Source organism: Euphorbia lathyris, chromosome 8 (assembly GCF_963576675.1).
Source record: "Euphorbia lathyris chromosome 8, ddEupLath1.1, whole genome shotgun sequence".
NCBI classification, from domain to species: Eukaryota; Viridiplantae; Streptophyta; class Magnoliopsida; order Malpighiales; family Euphorbiaceae; genus Euphorbia; species Euphorbia lathyris.
This window is the reverse complement of record NC_088917.1, coordinates 70,611,954-70,629,600: the sequence shown is the minus strand read 5'-3', so window position 1 is coordinate 70,629,600 and position 17,647 is coordinate 70,611,954. Positions and strand designations below refer to the sequence as shown.

General features: G+C 36.1%; 1 protein-coding gene across 1 annotated transcript; it reads right to left on the bottom strand.

Moving 5' to 3' along the window:
• Window positions 1–911: 911 nt before the first annotated feature.
• LOC136202489 (uncharacterized) lies at window positions 912–13,882 on the bottom strand. The gene is made up of 11 exons (XM_065993143.1): window positions 13,815–13,882; window positions 12,835–13,470; window positions 11,954–12,722; window positions 10,905–11,529; window positions 10,202–10,373; window positions 6,381–6,690; window positions 5,007–5,117; window positions 3,191–3,542; window positions 2,734–2,959; window positions 2,421–2,642; window positions 912–1,221 (listed from the first exon to the last, which is right to left on the bottom strand). Exons 1-11 carry the CDS (start codon window positions 13,865–13,867, stop codon window positions 1,068–1,070), a joined length of 3,630 nt encoding a protein of 1,209 aa, XP_065849215.1. The 5' UTR covers window positions 13,868–13,882; the 3' UTR covers window positions 912–1,067.
• Window positions 13,883–17,647: the final 3,765 nt, after the last annotated feature.

The window sequence follows — 17,647 nt, the reverse complement described above, 5'->3', positions numbered from 1 at the left end:
TGATCACTTGGTCAAAGAGACTCTGACCATATAATAGAAAGAATTGAACTAAAAGAATTTGAAAGAAGAAATTTTTTCAATTTATACCATCTAACTCTTCAAAAAAAACTTGGAGTCCGATCACACAGGATCTGAATATTTAGTATGATGATCCCACTTTACTTAAAAACATTCATCAATTGTCTCCTCTCTATAGCAGAAAACACATTTCTTATCAATGGTAGAGTATTCCATCCCCACATTTCTTATCAATGGTAGTATTCCATTCCCCAATTCTGCTTTTCATAGCAACTCTACCCCTTAAAGGGGGCCGAATAACAAAACTGTGTCTAGGAATATAGCTATGACCCCAAATAATCTTCCACCAATGAATCACAGGATGAACAGCCGAAATAGCTCTATACGCTTTGCTCACAGAGAACTACGAGATTTATTAGCTCTATACTATACCTCAATACGACATACTTTGTAAAATCCAACTGTTAGCAGTTTATGAAGAACACGCGTGCTCAATTAGTATTGAATTCTTTTACATTTAGCAAATTAGTTATTGAATTATTCTAATATTAAGAAAATCTTGCAAATATAGCAGATGATTTAGTAAATAAATCAAATTAAAAAAATCCTCTTGCATGAATACAAGGGTTCAAAGATTATAGAGAGGACCATTCTTAACATCATATGCTGAAATTTGTAAAACTTTAAAAGAGTTTCTGAGCAGCTCGAGTTAGCATCTTAAACATACAAACTAGGATAATAAACATCTTTTTTTAAAGAGATAATGAGCAATCTCTTTAGATGTACATCACTAACAGTCTAACACTAAGAAAATTAAGAAAAATACTTCGCAGAGAAGAGATGGCAATAATGGACTGACTTTTACTAGTAAAGGATTACTTTAAAGCAGAAGATTGATTCTAACAATTCAAGGCAAGCCCTCTCATTTCTAGCATAGCATACAAGTGTCTCCACTCAACAAAACCCTAATCGTGCATCTACAATACAAACATCACAGATTCCTCAATGGTGAAACAAACACTAACCTTTTCTATATATGACAGAAATTCTCATAATGGAAGCTCATCTTGCAATAGAATCTCGTAAATGTCTGTCCTCAAATTCAGTTCCTTATCTCGCATTACTTCTTGGAGATCCGAGAGCTCTTTTGCAGACAAGATGGAATTCAATTTTAAGAAACCATCAAGCCATAATTTTTTGGACCTGAAAAATTCATTTCAAAAAAATTAGATTAAGTAAGAAAATAACCATCAGATATCATAAGTGGTAGAGATTATGCTAATAATCCTATTGATACTGTTATAGAATAAGTCAATATAATAAATGTAAGCATGCCTAAGGCTGCTATGACAGCTAGATGGCTGCTAGTAGGGTCTAGTGAGGCTGCTATGTTTGCTTAATTGCAGAGTAACTTAGAGAGAACTTTGTATAAATATGTGTATTCATCTTAAGGTTAATATATCAATGTAGTCTCTTAATCTACATGGTATCCCATGGATTTCTCTCTATTTCCATGTCTATAACAGATACTATTGACCGAACGTCTACACATCCAAAGGCCTTAAGGGTTTATACTCGCAGGAAGCACCGGGGGGGCTTATAGGAATTGACAAGGCAGCAAGTTATTAACAGGGTAGTATGGGAAAAAATTAGTTATTGCTCATGATGAGCTGTAAGGGAGGTATCCTTTCTGTTATATAGCGTTTTGCTGTTTTGGCAGTTATTTTGGGTTTCTTTTCTGCATCTTATTGCAGGGCTCTATCCTAGATAGGGAGGGAAGATTTTTATCCTCCTGAGGGGATCGATCAAGTTCAATCCATTTTTTACATTTTTTCCCTAATCAATATATCATCAGCCATGTGCCTTCTTCATTCTCTGTTTTTTCTTATCTTTGTGAAGTGTTGTTATCAATAAGGCAGGATGCCTCAAGTACACCGTGTTTACTCCTAGTTTTAAATTAACCACTCAACAAGATAAAGCCAGATACGAGAGTCAATGACGGATTCATATACAAGGAAAAGTTATCTTGGCATGTCTAAAACTAAAAACGTTCAATTGCCACATATATTTATGCTAAAACTATAGGAGCAATATGTTGCAGATGAAGAAATTCCAGTGTTTCTGCCTATAGTTTCATCCTGTACCTGTAGAAATATTGCAATGTTATTTTAGAGAAGAAAAAAATCGGCGTTTATGCTATTTTCTGAAAAGACACCAAACCAAGCAAGATTTAAGCTTCCTTACCTATGCGTATTCAAGCCCTTAGATTTCCATAGAGTTTTAGTAAATCAACACTAAAAAAATTTGATTAAAAAAAATCAATAAAAATAGCACATATTGGCTGCCTTCTTCTATTAGTTGCAAAAAGTTTTCAAAATGAAAATATGTTCACAAGCTCTTACCACGGACAGGCATGAATAGCTCGGAAGAAAATACGCCGGGCAGCAATAGGATTTTGCTCCACATCAATTTCATAAGCAATGTATAAGCGCCAGAGTATGACTGAATTATGCAAGTTCTCATTAGCCAATGCTCTTTCAAACAGTCCATGGATTCTGTGCCGTGAGCCTCCTCTACTCATCTCAAATGCCAACATGAAAATCCACACACTAACCGAAGGTTTCCTGAGAAATCCAAAACATTATCACCCAGTTAATTAGCAATCTAACACACTACAATATATATAGCAAAAGCAGACTCAAGTAATTATCTTACTTCTGACAGTAATCATCAAATACCAATCGCAATTTATTGGGTGTCCTATAAAGATGGCTGATCTCCACTAAGGCCTTCAAAACTTCAGAACTGCAAGGATATAACTGCAAGCCCTGCAAGATGGACTCCCATAGTTTTGATGAGCTTGATTGCTTATGATGTCTGAAAAGCATCTTCAAATAGTAGTTAAACAAAAATTCAAGCTGGTTACTGTGCCGCCTTCTTTCTGCATGTTAAAGACAGATAATGAGTGAAAGGAAAATGTTACATTTAATTTCCAAATATCTAATATGTTTAGCTATTACAAGCTCAAAGACAAACGATTGACTGCAGAACTCGTAAATCCCTCTAATAACCTTATTAATTCAATCCAATTGCATTCTTTTGTCAACAAAGCACCTTTTTTGCACCCAAAAAATAAAGGCATGGGAGAACAGAAAAATGAAGTGTTACCAACCTGGAAGCACCATATTAAAAGCTTCATCTAACACTTCAATACCCGCTGCCCAACCAGTTGTCAACTCTTCAAATAAAGCTGCTGAACAAGTTAGAGCAATAGAATGATCATTTATAATACCGCGCATCCATGCTGATTGTACAGTCCTAATTTTTTCTTTAAATCCTTGGTGCGCTCTCAGTAACTGCGGGCTTGATGGTTTGCATTCGAATGGATGATACCTTGCTCCACTGCCTATGCAGGATAGAATATGCAATGTGCGACAGGATGATTCTTGAGCATTGTCAAAACCATTTGCAAGTTCAAACTCAGCATACCAGAAATATAAGAGAGGAGCATCAGATTGTAAATTCTGCAGAACATCAATAGAAAGTCAATATGACATCATGCTGCTGCAAGCACGAAAAAAAAAATGCAACTCAAAAGCAAGACCCAAAATAAAGGGCTCCAAGTCAACAAGGCCCGACTTTAAATATCTACACATGCAAGTATCAGCCATCAACAAAAAAAAACACGGAATATGCATCAAAAAGCAAAGAAAATAAAAAATCTCAAGCCAAAAGGCAAGATGAGTAGGGGTGACCAGTAAAACGTATTAGAACATTGACGAATAAATCAACTCTAATGTATATAACCAGAAACTAAGGAATATGAAATGGCTGTTATTCTTGCAAGAGGAAGCCTCCAAAAAAACATGAAAGCTAATGCAGGACGCAATAAGCTCAAAAAAATAAAGACAAGTTCAAAGACATGGTAATTTAGAACCATTCCAAATTTTAAATTTATTTCTTGAGACATTGAAGAGTTTTAACTTTTAAACGTATATTGCCATTCAATGACTATTCAAGCAAATAAGAAACTGGTTCAGCATGTAAAATCTTTAGAATGTTGAGGGAACTTAGTAACTTTTAGCATTTCTAGAACAGGCTGGTCCCAATATCAGGTCTTATATTGAGTTCAATAGTAGTTTAAATTTTTATGTAGTCCTAAGCAAGTAGTCCAGTTGTAATTTAACCGGTCAAATATTTTTAGATACAGATTACTTTAAGACCATACATGCATATCCTCTAGCACTTTTCTTCCCAATAGAGTTGATGGATTGGAGAGAAGGCCTGAGTATTGGGTTGTATTATGCAATTCAGCTCCACATCCAATGGTATGGAAACCTTTGTTTATCCCCAAGATTTGTAGTACGAAGAATAAATTAAATTACACAAACTCCTTTACCTTCTCAACTATTACCAACTCAAGCAGCTACAAGAGGTACCAGATTAATCTGATTTCATTCCATACACAATGCTTCAGTTATGCAAATCCTTAAACTCAACTTCCATCCTTAGTTAATTATATTTCTATTTTTCTTTTTTAAAAGAAAAATACAAGAGCAAACTAAGATTCGGTGATAAATAAAAGTGGAAGAAAACATATATAAGGATTTGAGAAATACCACCGCGCATACGGGGCAAACCAATAAACAACTGAGTAATAGTTTGAACCTACCCTCCATTTAAAGAATGAAGTCTATGAAACAGAAAGCACACTAACAGACAAATATTGAAGGTTGAAATAACAAACCAGCAAAATAAGTTTTGTCCTTCAATTTTTTAAGTGGTCATGGTCCAAAAATGAAAATCCATTGAAACATAATTATATGTGGAGGTAAGTTATCAAGAATACAACAAAAACTAAAAGAAAATTATATATATATATATATATATAGTTGTCTTGTATTCTTCGCACATTCATGAGTCCCACCAAACCTGAGCCCTAAAATTGACCCATTGAATATCATATTTAAGAAAACATATAGATTTACCTTCGGAAGCCCTTCTATTGACAATAATGCCATGTCAAAGACTTTTCTTGCATGATCAACATTACCAGAAGCAGCTTCTCGTTGTGCATAAACTCCACACAGCAATAGATCCTATGACATAACACACAAATATGTGATATTTTCAAAACACAAGAATTCAGATACTATATATTCTATTTGAAGCACATTAGCATTTTATCCCTCCTTCAGCTACTTATGTGATACAATACAAATAATACTAAGGACCCAGTACTTGATCAGCCCATGGGCCCAAGATCCTGAGTGCTTATTGTAGAAGAAAGCAAGGACATCTGGATGTGGCTGCTGATACCAGTAGTAGTTAATTATCCCTTGGGATTGAGAATAGGAGGTTATATGTACTGTAAAGGGAGAGACTAGGGGGTATGATGAGAATTCTGTTATTGGAATCCGCTTAGGCTTCGGAAAGTAAAATTCATTTCTGGTGTTGGCTATCTTCTTTAGCTATTCTTTCTTTCATTGAGAACTTGCCCCTTTTCATCAATAGATAAAACTCATAGCAATTCCCACACTGAGATTGCTATTATCTTCTATCATTGTTACATTTCTTGAGTAATTTCTCATCAGTGTACCTGACGCTTGAACAAATTTAAGGCACGCTTGATCATGACCTGAGTCGGTAGTTAGAAAAAAATATGAAACGGTGAGGAATATCCTCTAAGAGCCTCGGATTTGGTCTTCAACTACGTCATATTTTTGAAATTTACACTTTCTATTCCCAAGACTTTTGGCTAATGAGCTAATTGGTTATTGGAACTAGCAAACCAAAATAATTTTTGAACATCAGCTTCCTAATTTTTGCAACTGTAGAACTTAAACAGGCTACCTTGCTATCATGAAAGTGAACGCATGATTCAATACACACTATCTTCCTTCACCACGTAACTCGATACCCACCTAAGTCTAACCCTTATCTTCCCCCCTCTGTAACTTCGATGTGCTTAATTTCATTAGCAATTGATGCATTAGTAGGTGTACAATAGACAAGCCAAAAGCAACCTCACTTATCACCCTTGAAATCACCCTTGAAATCAATCTTTAAATGGATGACACTATCAACCCTCGAAATTGACTTTAAACTAGTCATCTCCCCACAACTTAAAACTAAGCATTTCAGCATTTCCTCATTTTAAACTAAACCATGTTGCTTAAACATATGTAACTTCAATGGAAGGGTACGAACGTAGTTTGAGTTATTTACTTTTTTGCTTCCCTAATGACATATGAGAGAAGCATATTCTACATCTCTATGTGAAAGAAAAGAAAGAAAACTGCACGCCATGAAAATTGAGTAACAAATCATGAGCCATTACAAGAAATATACAGCAGAAATACCTGTCTGTCACTTTTTAAGAGGGACTTAGCCAGAGCTCGACACGGGGTAGAAGAATGGGCTCTTGTAACAGAAAAATCTTCAGCAACAAGAGCAGCCTCTTCCAATAGGTGATTACGTGGAAAAGCAGTTAAACAGAGTAAGATAGCATTACGAAGAAACTTCATGACATCAATTCGCTTAGAATCATCACAAGCACCGCCCAAAAGTGAGATCATAGTACTTCCAGAACCCAAATTGCATGCAATAGAATCTGGCAACATTTCTAGGCTAAGGATTTTCTCAGCATAACTTGAACTGTTACTGCAAATCCTAGAATAAGAGAGTAAGAGAGAATACAATTAATTGATCTGACAAACAAAACCATAAATGGAAATTACAAACAAAAAGCATGACCACAACAACCCACATGTAATTGTTACCAAGCATCCACCACTTAAGTAGCACACACCATAATGCTTTCTTTTTCTTTCTTAAAGTTAACTAGATGATAAATGACCAATAATCAATATGAAGTTGATAGGAATTGATAGTGGATACGAGCACAGCATATATATGAAGGATCATATGTTGCTCAGTTTCATATGGACCAAAACACAGTTAAAGTATGGTTTATATATGGTCTCTCGAGACATTCAATTACATTAGGTACAGATATATCAGTAGCTCTCGCCTACAGGTAAGTCAGCAGCTCTGAAGCTACTGACATAACAGAATGCTTCAGTTCTTAAAGATTGCATTGTCCAAAAGAGAACAATACTTGGCTAAGGAGTTTATATAAGTAAAAACCGCTTAACCAAAAGCTTATTACCACACGCTTCATCAATAGCCTCTTCAATAACACATTTTAATTTTTACAGATCTTTATAAGCCTTTACAACTCTGCCACTTATCAACACCTAGGAAGCCCCCAATATGATTAAGCAGTAAAATTCTTAAAGTTGCTTGAGCAATAATTTCAAGCACCAATATATGTGGAGATATGATGTACAAATTTGGATTCTAATGCATCCCGCTTGTCACATTTGGGGCCTAAAAGCGCACAGTTTCTTATTGCTCAAGTACACATTTGGGGACCCACTATGTGAGTGATTTCTACTAGCATCCACGTTATGGTCGATTTGTCTAGCCCTCTTATTCATCAGTATACTTAAATTTAACAAATCCTACCGCTTTATTCATAGTTTCATACAGTTTCTTAAAGTTAAAGCCATCCTCTTTTTCACCACGTAGAATCATACATTCTTCTCGATTGGATTCCCTCGCTTAGTAACTTGAATCCGTAGAGTGAATTGCAAATATATCTAAATATTCTAACTGAATCAAGGAAAAGAAAAGTAAATTGGTATCTCAGTAAAAACTAACCAACTTGGTGGACTTTTTCAACTTCTTGCTGTAGAAATCCAATCTTGATAAACTTACTAATACTAATTATTATGTACATGAACCATCTATTATGACCTTCTAATTTACCTATTATTCTTCCTTCATCTATTGTTTTATTGTTTGATTAAGTATACATGGATTTTTTAGTATTAAGCATGATAAATACCATTGACTAAAATTCTAGAATATATAATGTAAAATTATACAATAAATATAATGTTAAATTTATAATAGGAAAAGTAATTATTTCACAGAACTACATCTCCAATTATCCAAATAACAATTTCATATTTGTCAAGCTATGTCATATTTGTGTACTTCACCTATTTTATAAGGGCATAATTTTCTGTCAAACAATTTTGAGACCATTCACTGATCTATGATCCCAATCAATTACTTATTTTTGTCTTCAGTTTCAATTTGGGAACTGGGAACCAGCCCTTCATTCTTTGTTATCTGGATATTTGGGAAACAGACTAAATCAACACTAAAACAGCAAACCTTAATTGCTCATCACAATTATCTTGCATATGTCGTTTTCTTAATCCAAGCATGCCAGAACATGCACAAACACAGAGGAAGGTAGTACTAACTAACGAATGATAAAAGACATAAGCATGCAATTCTCTCCTCTGCAGTGCCTCAACATGACATGAGCATGCAAGGGGTTCTGAAAAGGGATGAACAGAGGGACAAACAATACATGGGGAGAGAGAGAGTTTAAATTGCTTGAAAAGAATGATAAAAGACATAGAATGACAACGAAAGACAAGACCACTGAATACAAAAGGTTGCCTGGTAAATTACTAGAAAGAAACATTAAACAGAGATTGCCATTTGGCAGTGTATAAAATGCACTAGGGGATATCATATGAGGCGTGTCAAGGGAGCATTTATTAAATCTACAGAGTTGTGATAGCTGCAATATGCTACAGAAATGGGTGGTCTAGTTGTCAAGCCATGAAAAGCCAAGGCACCTTAAAATCCACAGCCTAGTTATAAGGTTCTAGAGTCAAGGAGGAGAGAAACTAATTGTACACCTCACTATTAGTTGCATGTACAGCTTATGGCTTGGTTAATGTTTGCAAAAACTACAAATTCATTAAATGAATTCAGAAAGGGGTTACTGAAATTAAGGTACAGATTTAACTAGTGAACATCAATACTTTGAATAATTTTATTGAATGCATCAGGTTAAATTCAGTATCACTAATAAAATTACTTAACTATCACAAATAAGATCTAACCTTATCCACTAAAAAGGGTGTGTACGAGGCTCCTACGTGTTTTGGCTTTGAGTTTGAGCCTATATTCATAAATGTGAAAACAAACTAATCATAGAAGTGCCGGCTGTGAGTTTGAGAGTTTGAAGTAAGATGTTATTTTGCACAAATATTAAGAGATCTAGTTCAAAAGAAGCTAGAAAAGTGAAAACTGCACGAGAAATAGTGACTAGAATTGGAATAGTGAGGATCCTGGGATATTTCTAGCTGGAAAGAGGCATCCAACTTATATACTAAAAGTAATCATTATGACCATTTCTTAAATTGGTAACAGCATGATTAAGGGCATCATCCAAGCAACTTCTGCCCATTATACATACTCACAGTGGTAAAAATGTACAAAAATTCAGTCCCAGCTATTATTTGAAACCACAGAAGCAAATCATGTGAGAAATCAAGCAGCAGCAAGGAGTAGTTAATCAACAAGCACTGAAAAGGCAGTATAATGAACAAAGAGATGGCAAAATCCTACAGAAAACATGGTTGGCAATTGCATCAAAGCCTATTAAGAAGGGTTAACCAGAAAGTAGCTCTCCTTCAAGCAGCCCGCAACAATAAGTCCACCGAGGAAAAATTTCCTAAACGATCATATTTGTTTGAATTTAATTCTTAAAAATGCCACTAATTTCGCATTGCGTTCATACACGACTTGACAAAAATCTTCTCTCAGTTTCTTTCTCTATATAACTAACAAAACTGCACTAGTCCCAGAACTACATAAAAAAAGGACTTTTCATAAGCAAGCTGCATTAGCTTTCATGTTCTTTGGAGGCTTCCTATTGCAAGAATAACAGATGCCCATTATATAACAGCAATTTTATTCATCTGCTACAAGGAGAGAAAAGCAATAGAAGATCTCTCCTAATTTCAAAGATTATGGTTATTTGAATTTAATTCCTAAAGCTTCAATCACTAGAGATGTATCACAAAGCTAAAAACGTTCACTAGCATTTAATTTTTCAAGTTTGATTTTGCTTCCTTATTTTTCAGTTTATATGTCCATCAAGCCGATGATTGACGTAAGGAAGAGACCAGATAAGTACCAATTTTGACTCACACAATCTGTATACCATGCTACTGAGCCAACAATCTTTAGGTTGAAGAAATGAAGCAGAAAAAGATAACTGATTAAGCAATTATTTCGAAAAACTTACCACTGGGACATGTCCCCACCAAAGAATTCAATAAACTGAGATATGAAGGAAAAGCGGGCTTCTTCTGAACTCAATGAAAACAGGTATTCACTGATATCTTCAAATAATATGACTCTCAAAAGTTGTTCATCAGTTTCTCTTTCTGGTGTGTCAATATTCTCGGAGCTCCTCTCTGTTTCATCATTTTTTGTTCATAACATCAGTGACCATCAACACTTAAAACAGCCATAGCAAATAAAGGGATAACTTACAAATTTAGACCTACTATTATTGGGAGAGAGTAGATTTAGCCTACACGTACAAATAAGAGCAATCTTAAACCAAACAGTTATCAGACTGTAAAATTTCAAGTTCCATTAACAGAAGCTGAGTTTTTTCTTTCATGTGTAATTTGATGTTCTGCCATCCTGCAATCTCCAAAGTTCTGGCCAACCCAACAAGGCTTGAAATTGCACATCTTCTGCTAATGGAAAAACCCATCTTTCGTTGGTGAGGCTTGAAATTGCATCGCCCGGTAAACATTAGTCTTAAATTGCAGTGTTTTGTACCTGGAGGCTAAATATGCTCTTTCCCAAAAACCATAGGGCCAAATTTGTGCCTTATCCCACAAATAAACTATAATAACAGATTGACAATGCTTGGGTGTAAAGACACCTAATAGAGAAATATGCTACACACACAACAGTATAGGAGAGAGACACACCAGATTTTCCATGCACAGGCATCCATTGTTTACAATCTCGCAAAGACTCTTCTTCAGACCATCTAAACCAGGTTGAAGTATCTTTAACCTCACTGCTAGGAGCAGCATCCACATCAATGCCAAGTTGTTTTAGCAGCGCTTCAGTATCATCTTCCGGTTTGATATCTTCACCATGAGATTCATCTAGTTGATCCTCTGAGGCTGGATCATTGATGCTTACATTTGCTTGGTTGTCATCAGTTTCCATGTGTTTGGATATTGGTTCTGACCAGCCAGTCCAACCACCTTTCTCTTCATTGAGTACAACCTCCTCTTTCATGGTACTTTGCCTGTTCTCTTCCTCTTTCTCCAACCATGAAGACCAACCTATAGCCCCTTCCTCTCCAATTCTTGGACCATTACCATTCCAAAAGTGCTCAAAAAGTCTCAGTTTCCCATGCTCACTTAAGCTTAATGAAGGACAAAACAAACTAAATTCAATTTCAGCCTGAAATAAAGCAGTGGCCAACTCCTTGTACCCAGCCTGCCACTCAAACCTACAAAGACTAAGAAAAACATCAACTAGACCAAGTTCTAGCTGAACTGCAGTTGGATCTGTGGACAAAGGTTTTGAACTTTCATAAACCTGTAAAAGAAAATTCAAAAGAAGGAGAATAAGAAGACTGAGCATATGCAATTTAAATCCATGACCGATAAAAAAGAACCATGTAGTTTCCTGAAACTTACAAAAGTTATTAGAAATTTAAAGAAAGAGCCCAAAGACTCATAATTCTTTCAATAAAGGTATTACTTGCTGCACACTATCCAATAAATTATGTTGACTTGGTAAAGTTGTGTAATCTTATTAGTAACTGAATTTCAAATATGATTTTAGTCATAAAATCAGAAGACACCCAAATATACAACATGTTCAGACATGATATGTAAGAATGCCAAGCCAGGTTGAAACAATGGAATTCAAACAATGTGAAATACAATATCTGAAACACGAAAAGTCTTAAAATCCAAGACGGACATTTGGAAATACAAGAAGAAAATTGAATTAGAACCTGCCTAAACTGCTTGCTAGATGCAGAAGATAGAGCTTGGATTGCATGTGCATACATTTTTCTAACATCTGAAACCTTAAATCTGGAGAACTCCCCTTGAAAAACACGCAAATACTCTTTCCATAACTTGGCACTGCCAGGATGACCCATAAGCACCTTTTCCCATCTGGCAATTAGTACATCAGAGCTGTCCCTTCTCTGATAAGCCTTCAGAAGATAAAGCAGCAGTTCCTCATTGTCAGGATTAAGCTCAACAGCTTTTTCCATTATGCTAATCTTCTTCTCAAGCATCTGCAAGCGAGCACCTCTCTGAGGTAGCTTATTTGCAACCCTATCTTGAAACTCTGCAAAATCTATCCATAATTTTTCATCATAAGGATGCTCTCTTGTTAATTTGTTAAACTCCCTAGTCTTGCGGAGCACTTCATCTTCCCAGGATTCTTCTACAAGTGAAGGTCCTGAGACTGAACCATGATCATCACCTTGTCCAGAAATTTGTGTGTCAGACAATGGTATGAAATCATCTGAAGCAATGGCCGAATGCTGCTTGGGAGCAAGAAGCCTAAGACGCTTTAAGTTCTTATTGCTCTCCACTGCAGCATACTTTGCAGACCAGTAACGGCCATTTGATTTCAGCTTAATGTCTAAAGAATCAACATCACCATCACGTTCCAACACTGAATTCTTCTGATCCGACCGGTACAGACCATGAAAACTAAGGGCAGCTAGTTCTGCAGACTTATATGGTTTGTAGCGGGGAACATTCATCCTACAATAAAGCAGAAAGGATAAAACTAGAATCTATTACCATTCAAAAAAAAAAACGCTATACTGGAGTAATCAGTTGTGTTACATAGACTTGCAAACAGAAACAATTTTACCTGTAAAGAGAGCCATATACCAGATTATCAGCATCTCCATGGGAATCAAAATAATAATCCTTAGAAACCCTAGCATTCGACTTTGTGGAACCAACCTGAGCATCAGAATTGTCATCTATGGATCTCCTCCTCCGTTTTTTCCTAGTCTTGTCGCGTTTTTCCCTTCTCTTCTTCTTCTTTCTCTCATTACCACTATCAAAGTCAGCTTCGGAACCAGAATTTTGCTCTTCTTCTTGTTCATTATCTTCCTCTTCTTCTAGTAACTGATATGAAGCGGACGATGATGGGGGATTCAATTCAGGCTTCTGCGAATTGGATTCTTCTTCTTCTTCTTCTTGGTCTGATTCCGTCTGAGTTTGAGCCTTCCGAAGAGAGAAAACAGTATCGTCTATGACAGATAGATTGGTGGTGAAGCTGGTATTGCAAAGCCATCCGGAATTAGGAGCGTTGTTGGTGATGGTGGCAGCGGCGGTGCTGCTGCTGCTTGGCACAGTGCCGGGTGAAACAGCAAATAAAGGGAACAGAGAGGGTTTTGCTGCTGCTGCTTCTACTTCTTCTTTCTCCATTTTGCAATTCGAAAATCCGAATCCGGAGATATAATCAATCAGGCGTTTTGGTGGGAAGTTTGGAACCCACCTGTTGAATGGAATCAATATATTTGCTTTTCCATTTTCATCAAATAAAAAAAATATATATATATTTGCTTTTTTATATATATAATCTGAATATTTGCTTTTAAAAATAATAAGAAAAAGATCGGGACAAATAAACTCAAATTATTCTATTTATTTTTTGTCTTTTTCTAAGTTTTAAGCCAACTTAATTTAATATCATAAATTAATTTTTCATTCGATACTTGTTATTTGTTATTTTAGTTCAAAAATAAAAATTAAAGTATTTAGATCATCAAAGAAATGGTTTCACCTATGTGAAGATATCAAACCTCTCTTGCAAAGAGGTCAAACAAGTTAATAACGGACCTTTTGCGAGTTACAGCGTTAGCACCCTCCCAAAATTGAACATTTGATCTCATGGAAGAAAAAGGTCGTTCCCTCCGTGCTTTTGTGGAGGTTTGATTCGAGATCACGATGGTATGTGGATCGTTGGCTTTACCAAAAATATTGGTATTTGTTCTATCAAAAAGGTTAAACTTTGGGGATTTTTGAAGGATTCTCGTTTGCTTGGACTAATGGTCTGCATTTTGTGGAGGTGGAATTCAATAGCCAAACAGCAATTAGCCTTTTATAGAGAAATGAACTGATTCCTAATGAGTTTCATAACTTGATTGATGTCATTAAGGAGTTGCCCAATCGAGATTGGGCAGTGGTGATATCTCACACTTATAGTAAAGGAAACAGAAGTGCGGACAGAATGGTTAACCTCGTCTATGATCTCACTTTGGGCTTACACATCTTTGATCAGCCCCCTAATGTAATTCATGACTTTCTTCAATAAAACGTCATGGGTGTCTCCTTTCCCAAATTGTGTTTCATGTAGCCCTTAGACTACTCTAACTAAAATAAAAAAGTAATTTGAGCATCTATAAGAAATTCTTTTCTTAAGAGATTTACAATAAATTCTTAGTTCTCTTTTTACAAATAATATAAACAATTTGTTATTAATCATTTAAGATATTAATACATGACATTCCTAATAATACTCATTATATTCATTTCTTACTTTTTTTTTTTTTTTACTAGCTTTGGGGTTGTGCCATGTACAGATTCATCTTTTTTTTGGTAGGAAAAGAAAAATAAAAAAACAAAACACCACAACACAACACACTAGCCCGGGATTAGCCGAGGAAAGCTAACTCCCACATTATCTTCAAAAAGAAAAGACAGCAGGAACTCAGGGGGAGAAGAGAAAATAGACACACACAATGCCCTCTCATGGTCCTCCGCAGCAAGCTGATCCACCACCTGATTTGCTCTCTGTAAACATGGTAAAAGTTGACAAAATCGAAAGAAGAGCAAATCCTTCTAATTGCTTTAACTAAATTTTGGCTCCCCAAACACAGAGATCTTTTATCCGAAATCATATTGACCGCTTCAAGATTGTCAGACTCCACGAGCAGCTTTCTAATCCCCAGATCCTCCGCCCACCTAAGTCCTGAAAAGATACCCCAGAGTTCTACAATAAATGAAGAACTCAAGCCCATATTCTGAGAAAAACCTGACAACCAAGCACCACCCGCATCTCTCAAAACACCGCCAGGAGCAATTCTCCCGTTCTCTTTACACGACCCATCGGTATTCAACTTCACCACCCCCTCACCTGGTCTTCCCCAACCTAGCAGATGAACAGCCGCCCCTTAGTTAGACCTGGCCAAACTATCTACCTTAAAACTCTCATTTATTGTTTTAATTTTCCTGAAGAAGAACTCCATCATATTAGGAATGAAAACAGTTCCCTCTCCAAACACCTCTACATTCTTCCAATGCCAAATTTGGTGGCAGACCACAGCAAACAAAATTACTCCATGTTCGAGCCCAGCCAACAGCTTCCCTTCAATTACTCCATTCTGAACCAGTCTTGTTCCGAATAGAAAAAGAAGGCAGAAAGACACTCTTCAGGAAAAAAAATTCTCCACACGGCCGCACTACCAACACAATCTCTAAGAACATGGCAGCTAGATTCCGCATGAGCTTTACATCTACTACAAGCATCAGAGTCCACCAAATGGCGTCGTTTTCTTTCAGCATTCGTCAGGAGCCTATTTTTAGCACAAAGCCAAAGAAAACTCCTAATACGATAAGGAACCTTCAATGACCAAATAACCTTTCAAAGATTCGAAGGGGGAGCATCTAGATCGCGATTAAAGGCCTCATCCACGGATTTACAAGAATAAGCATTGTTCTTAGTAAATGCCCAACAGCGAATATCGCCATCTTCCTCCAAACTGCTAACTTTAACTCCCTGGTTTCTCAGGAGAGTTTCAAAATCGAAAAAACGATCAAATTTAGACCAATCCCACTCTCCATCCTCAGCCACAACATCCGCAATTCTCCAATTTAGCAGCTCATGTGACGGAGGAACAGTACAAATCTCCAACAAATGATGCTTCCCTAACTAGGCATCATTCCAAAAACTAATCAATCTACCATTACCAACCGACCAACCAATACTAGTGCAGAACTCTAAAAAAACCGCATTAACCCATTTCCATAAAAAAGAATAAACCTGAATTTTTTCCTTATGCCCCATAAAAATCCTATCACTCTTATACTTCCCGCATAGGAGCCGGACCCACAGCGCAGACGGAGATTGCCACATCCTCCAAAGGATTTTCATTAATAACACTTTATTATTATCCCTAGCATATCTAATCCCAAGGCCACCCATATTTTTAGGTTGACAAACCTCCTTCCAAGGAACAAGATGAATTTTCCTTCCCTCCTCCGAGTCCCCCCCACAGGAAGCGCTGATTAACTTTATCTAAACCGTTTAGCACTGGTTCAGGAAGACGACAAGCTTGCATAATATTATTAGGAGCTGCGCAATTCACCAACTGAATCAAAGTAAGACGATCCGCAAGAGAAAGCGATTTCGCTTTCCAACTAGCACACTTACTATTAATTTTGTCAAATACATCCTTGAAAGACGCTTTAAATACTCTCTCACTATGGAGCGGAATCCCAAGATATTTTCCTAAAGATTTGGTAGAGGAATGCCCGATATCTCACTCAACCGTCTACAGAGACCTTGCTCCATATTATTAGAACACATCATCTGAGACTTTAGGATGTTAAGTTTTTACCCTGACGGAGCAAAAGCAATTGAGGATATCTATAATCACACCAATTTGCTCCTCACTCCCTTCGACAAAAATAATCACATCATCCGCAAAGAACAAGTGCGTCACCGAGGGTCAAAACTTATTAATGGACACATGATGGAATCTCCTAGTAACCATAGCCTCCTGTATAAGGTGAGTCAACCTCTCCATAGCAATAACGAACAAGAAAGGGCTCATAGGGTCACCCTTACTAATGCCCCGGGAAGGAGTGAAATCATCTGACATATCTCCATTTATCATAACTTGAAACACTTAAGAATTAATACAAACCTCAATTAACCTCCTCCAATCCTCCGGGATCCCAGCTAACCTCAGACACTCAAGAAGAAAAATCCAGTTAAGTCGATCATAGGCTTTCTCCAGGTCAAGTTTTAAAGCCACAACACCATGCTTTCCCTTTTTAACTTTCATCGAATGAACCATTTCCTGTGCAATAATGACATTATCCATCATCTGTCTATCAGGCACAAAACTACCTTGATTCTGGCTAATAATATCTAGGAGAATACAACAGAGTCTATTAGCCACAATTTTAGTGACAATCTTATAGAGAACATTGTACAAACTAATCGGCCTCATTTGTAAGAAAGAAGAAGGATTATCCACTTTAGGTATCAGAACAAATATATGAATAAATTAAAATTAATAAGCTTAAAATAATTAATGACATAAACGTATTGTTTAAATTAACGTTTACTATTTTATTTTGATATTTTCTTTAAATATTATAATTTATTAATTTAGCATGCCTTAATTAAGAAGTTAAAAATATTTTCACAAAACATAAAATTTTCGACAATCGAAATGGGCTTTAACTAATACGTTTGTGCAGAAGTGTTCACTTAGTAAGTAATAGTCACTCTTAATTATATTAATAAAAAATTATAATACTAATTATAATAATATTCTTTAATGAGAAATTTACAAATCTGGCCCAATGAGTAGGCTCATTTACATATTTCTCATTTAAATACATTCTACCAAACTAGACTCTTCCATTACACATATATCTTT

What these genes read in the sequence shown, in the direction of transcription:
- LOC136202489 (XM_065993143.1), bottom strand. Translation starts at nt 13,867, where the DNA reads ATGAGATCAAATGTTCAATTTTGGGAGGGTGCTAACGCTGTAACTCGC. An exon ending in CTAGCAAGCAGTTTAGGCAG is followed by an intron (nt 11,530 to 11,953) that starts GTTCTAATTCAA and finishes TTTCTTTTACAG; the next exon opens with GTTTATGAAAGTTCAAAACC. An exon ending in TTTGATGATTACTGTCAGAA is followed by an intron (nt 2,643 to 2,733) that starts GTAAGATAATTA and finishes TGGATTTCTCAG; the next exon opens with GAAACCTTCGGTTAGTGTGT.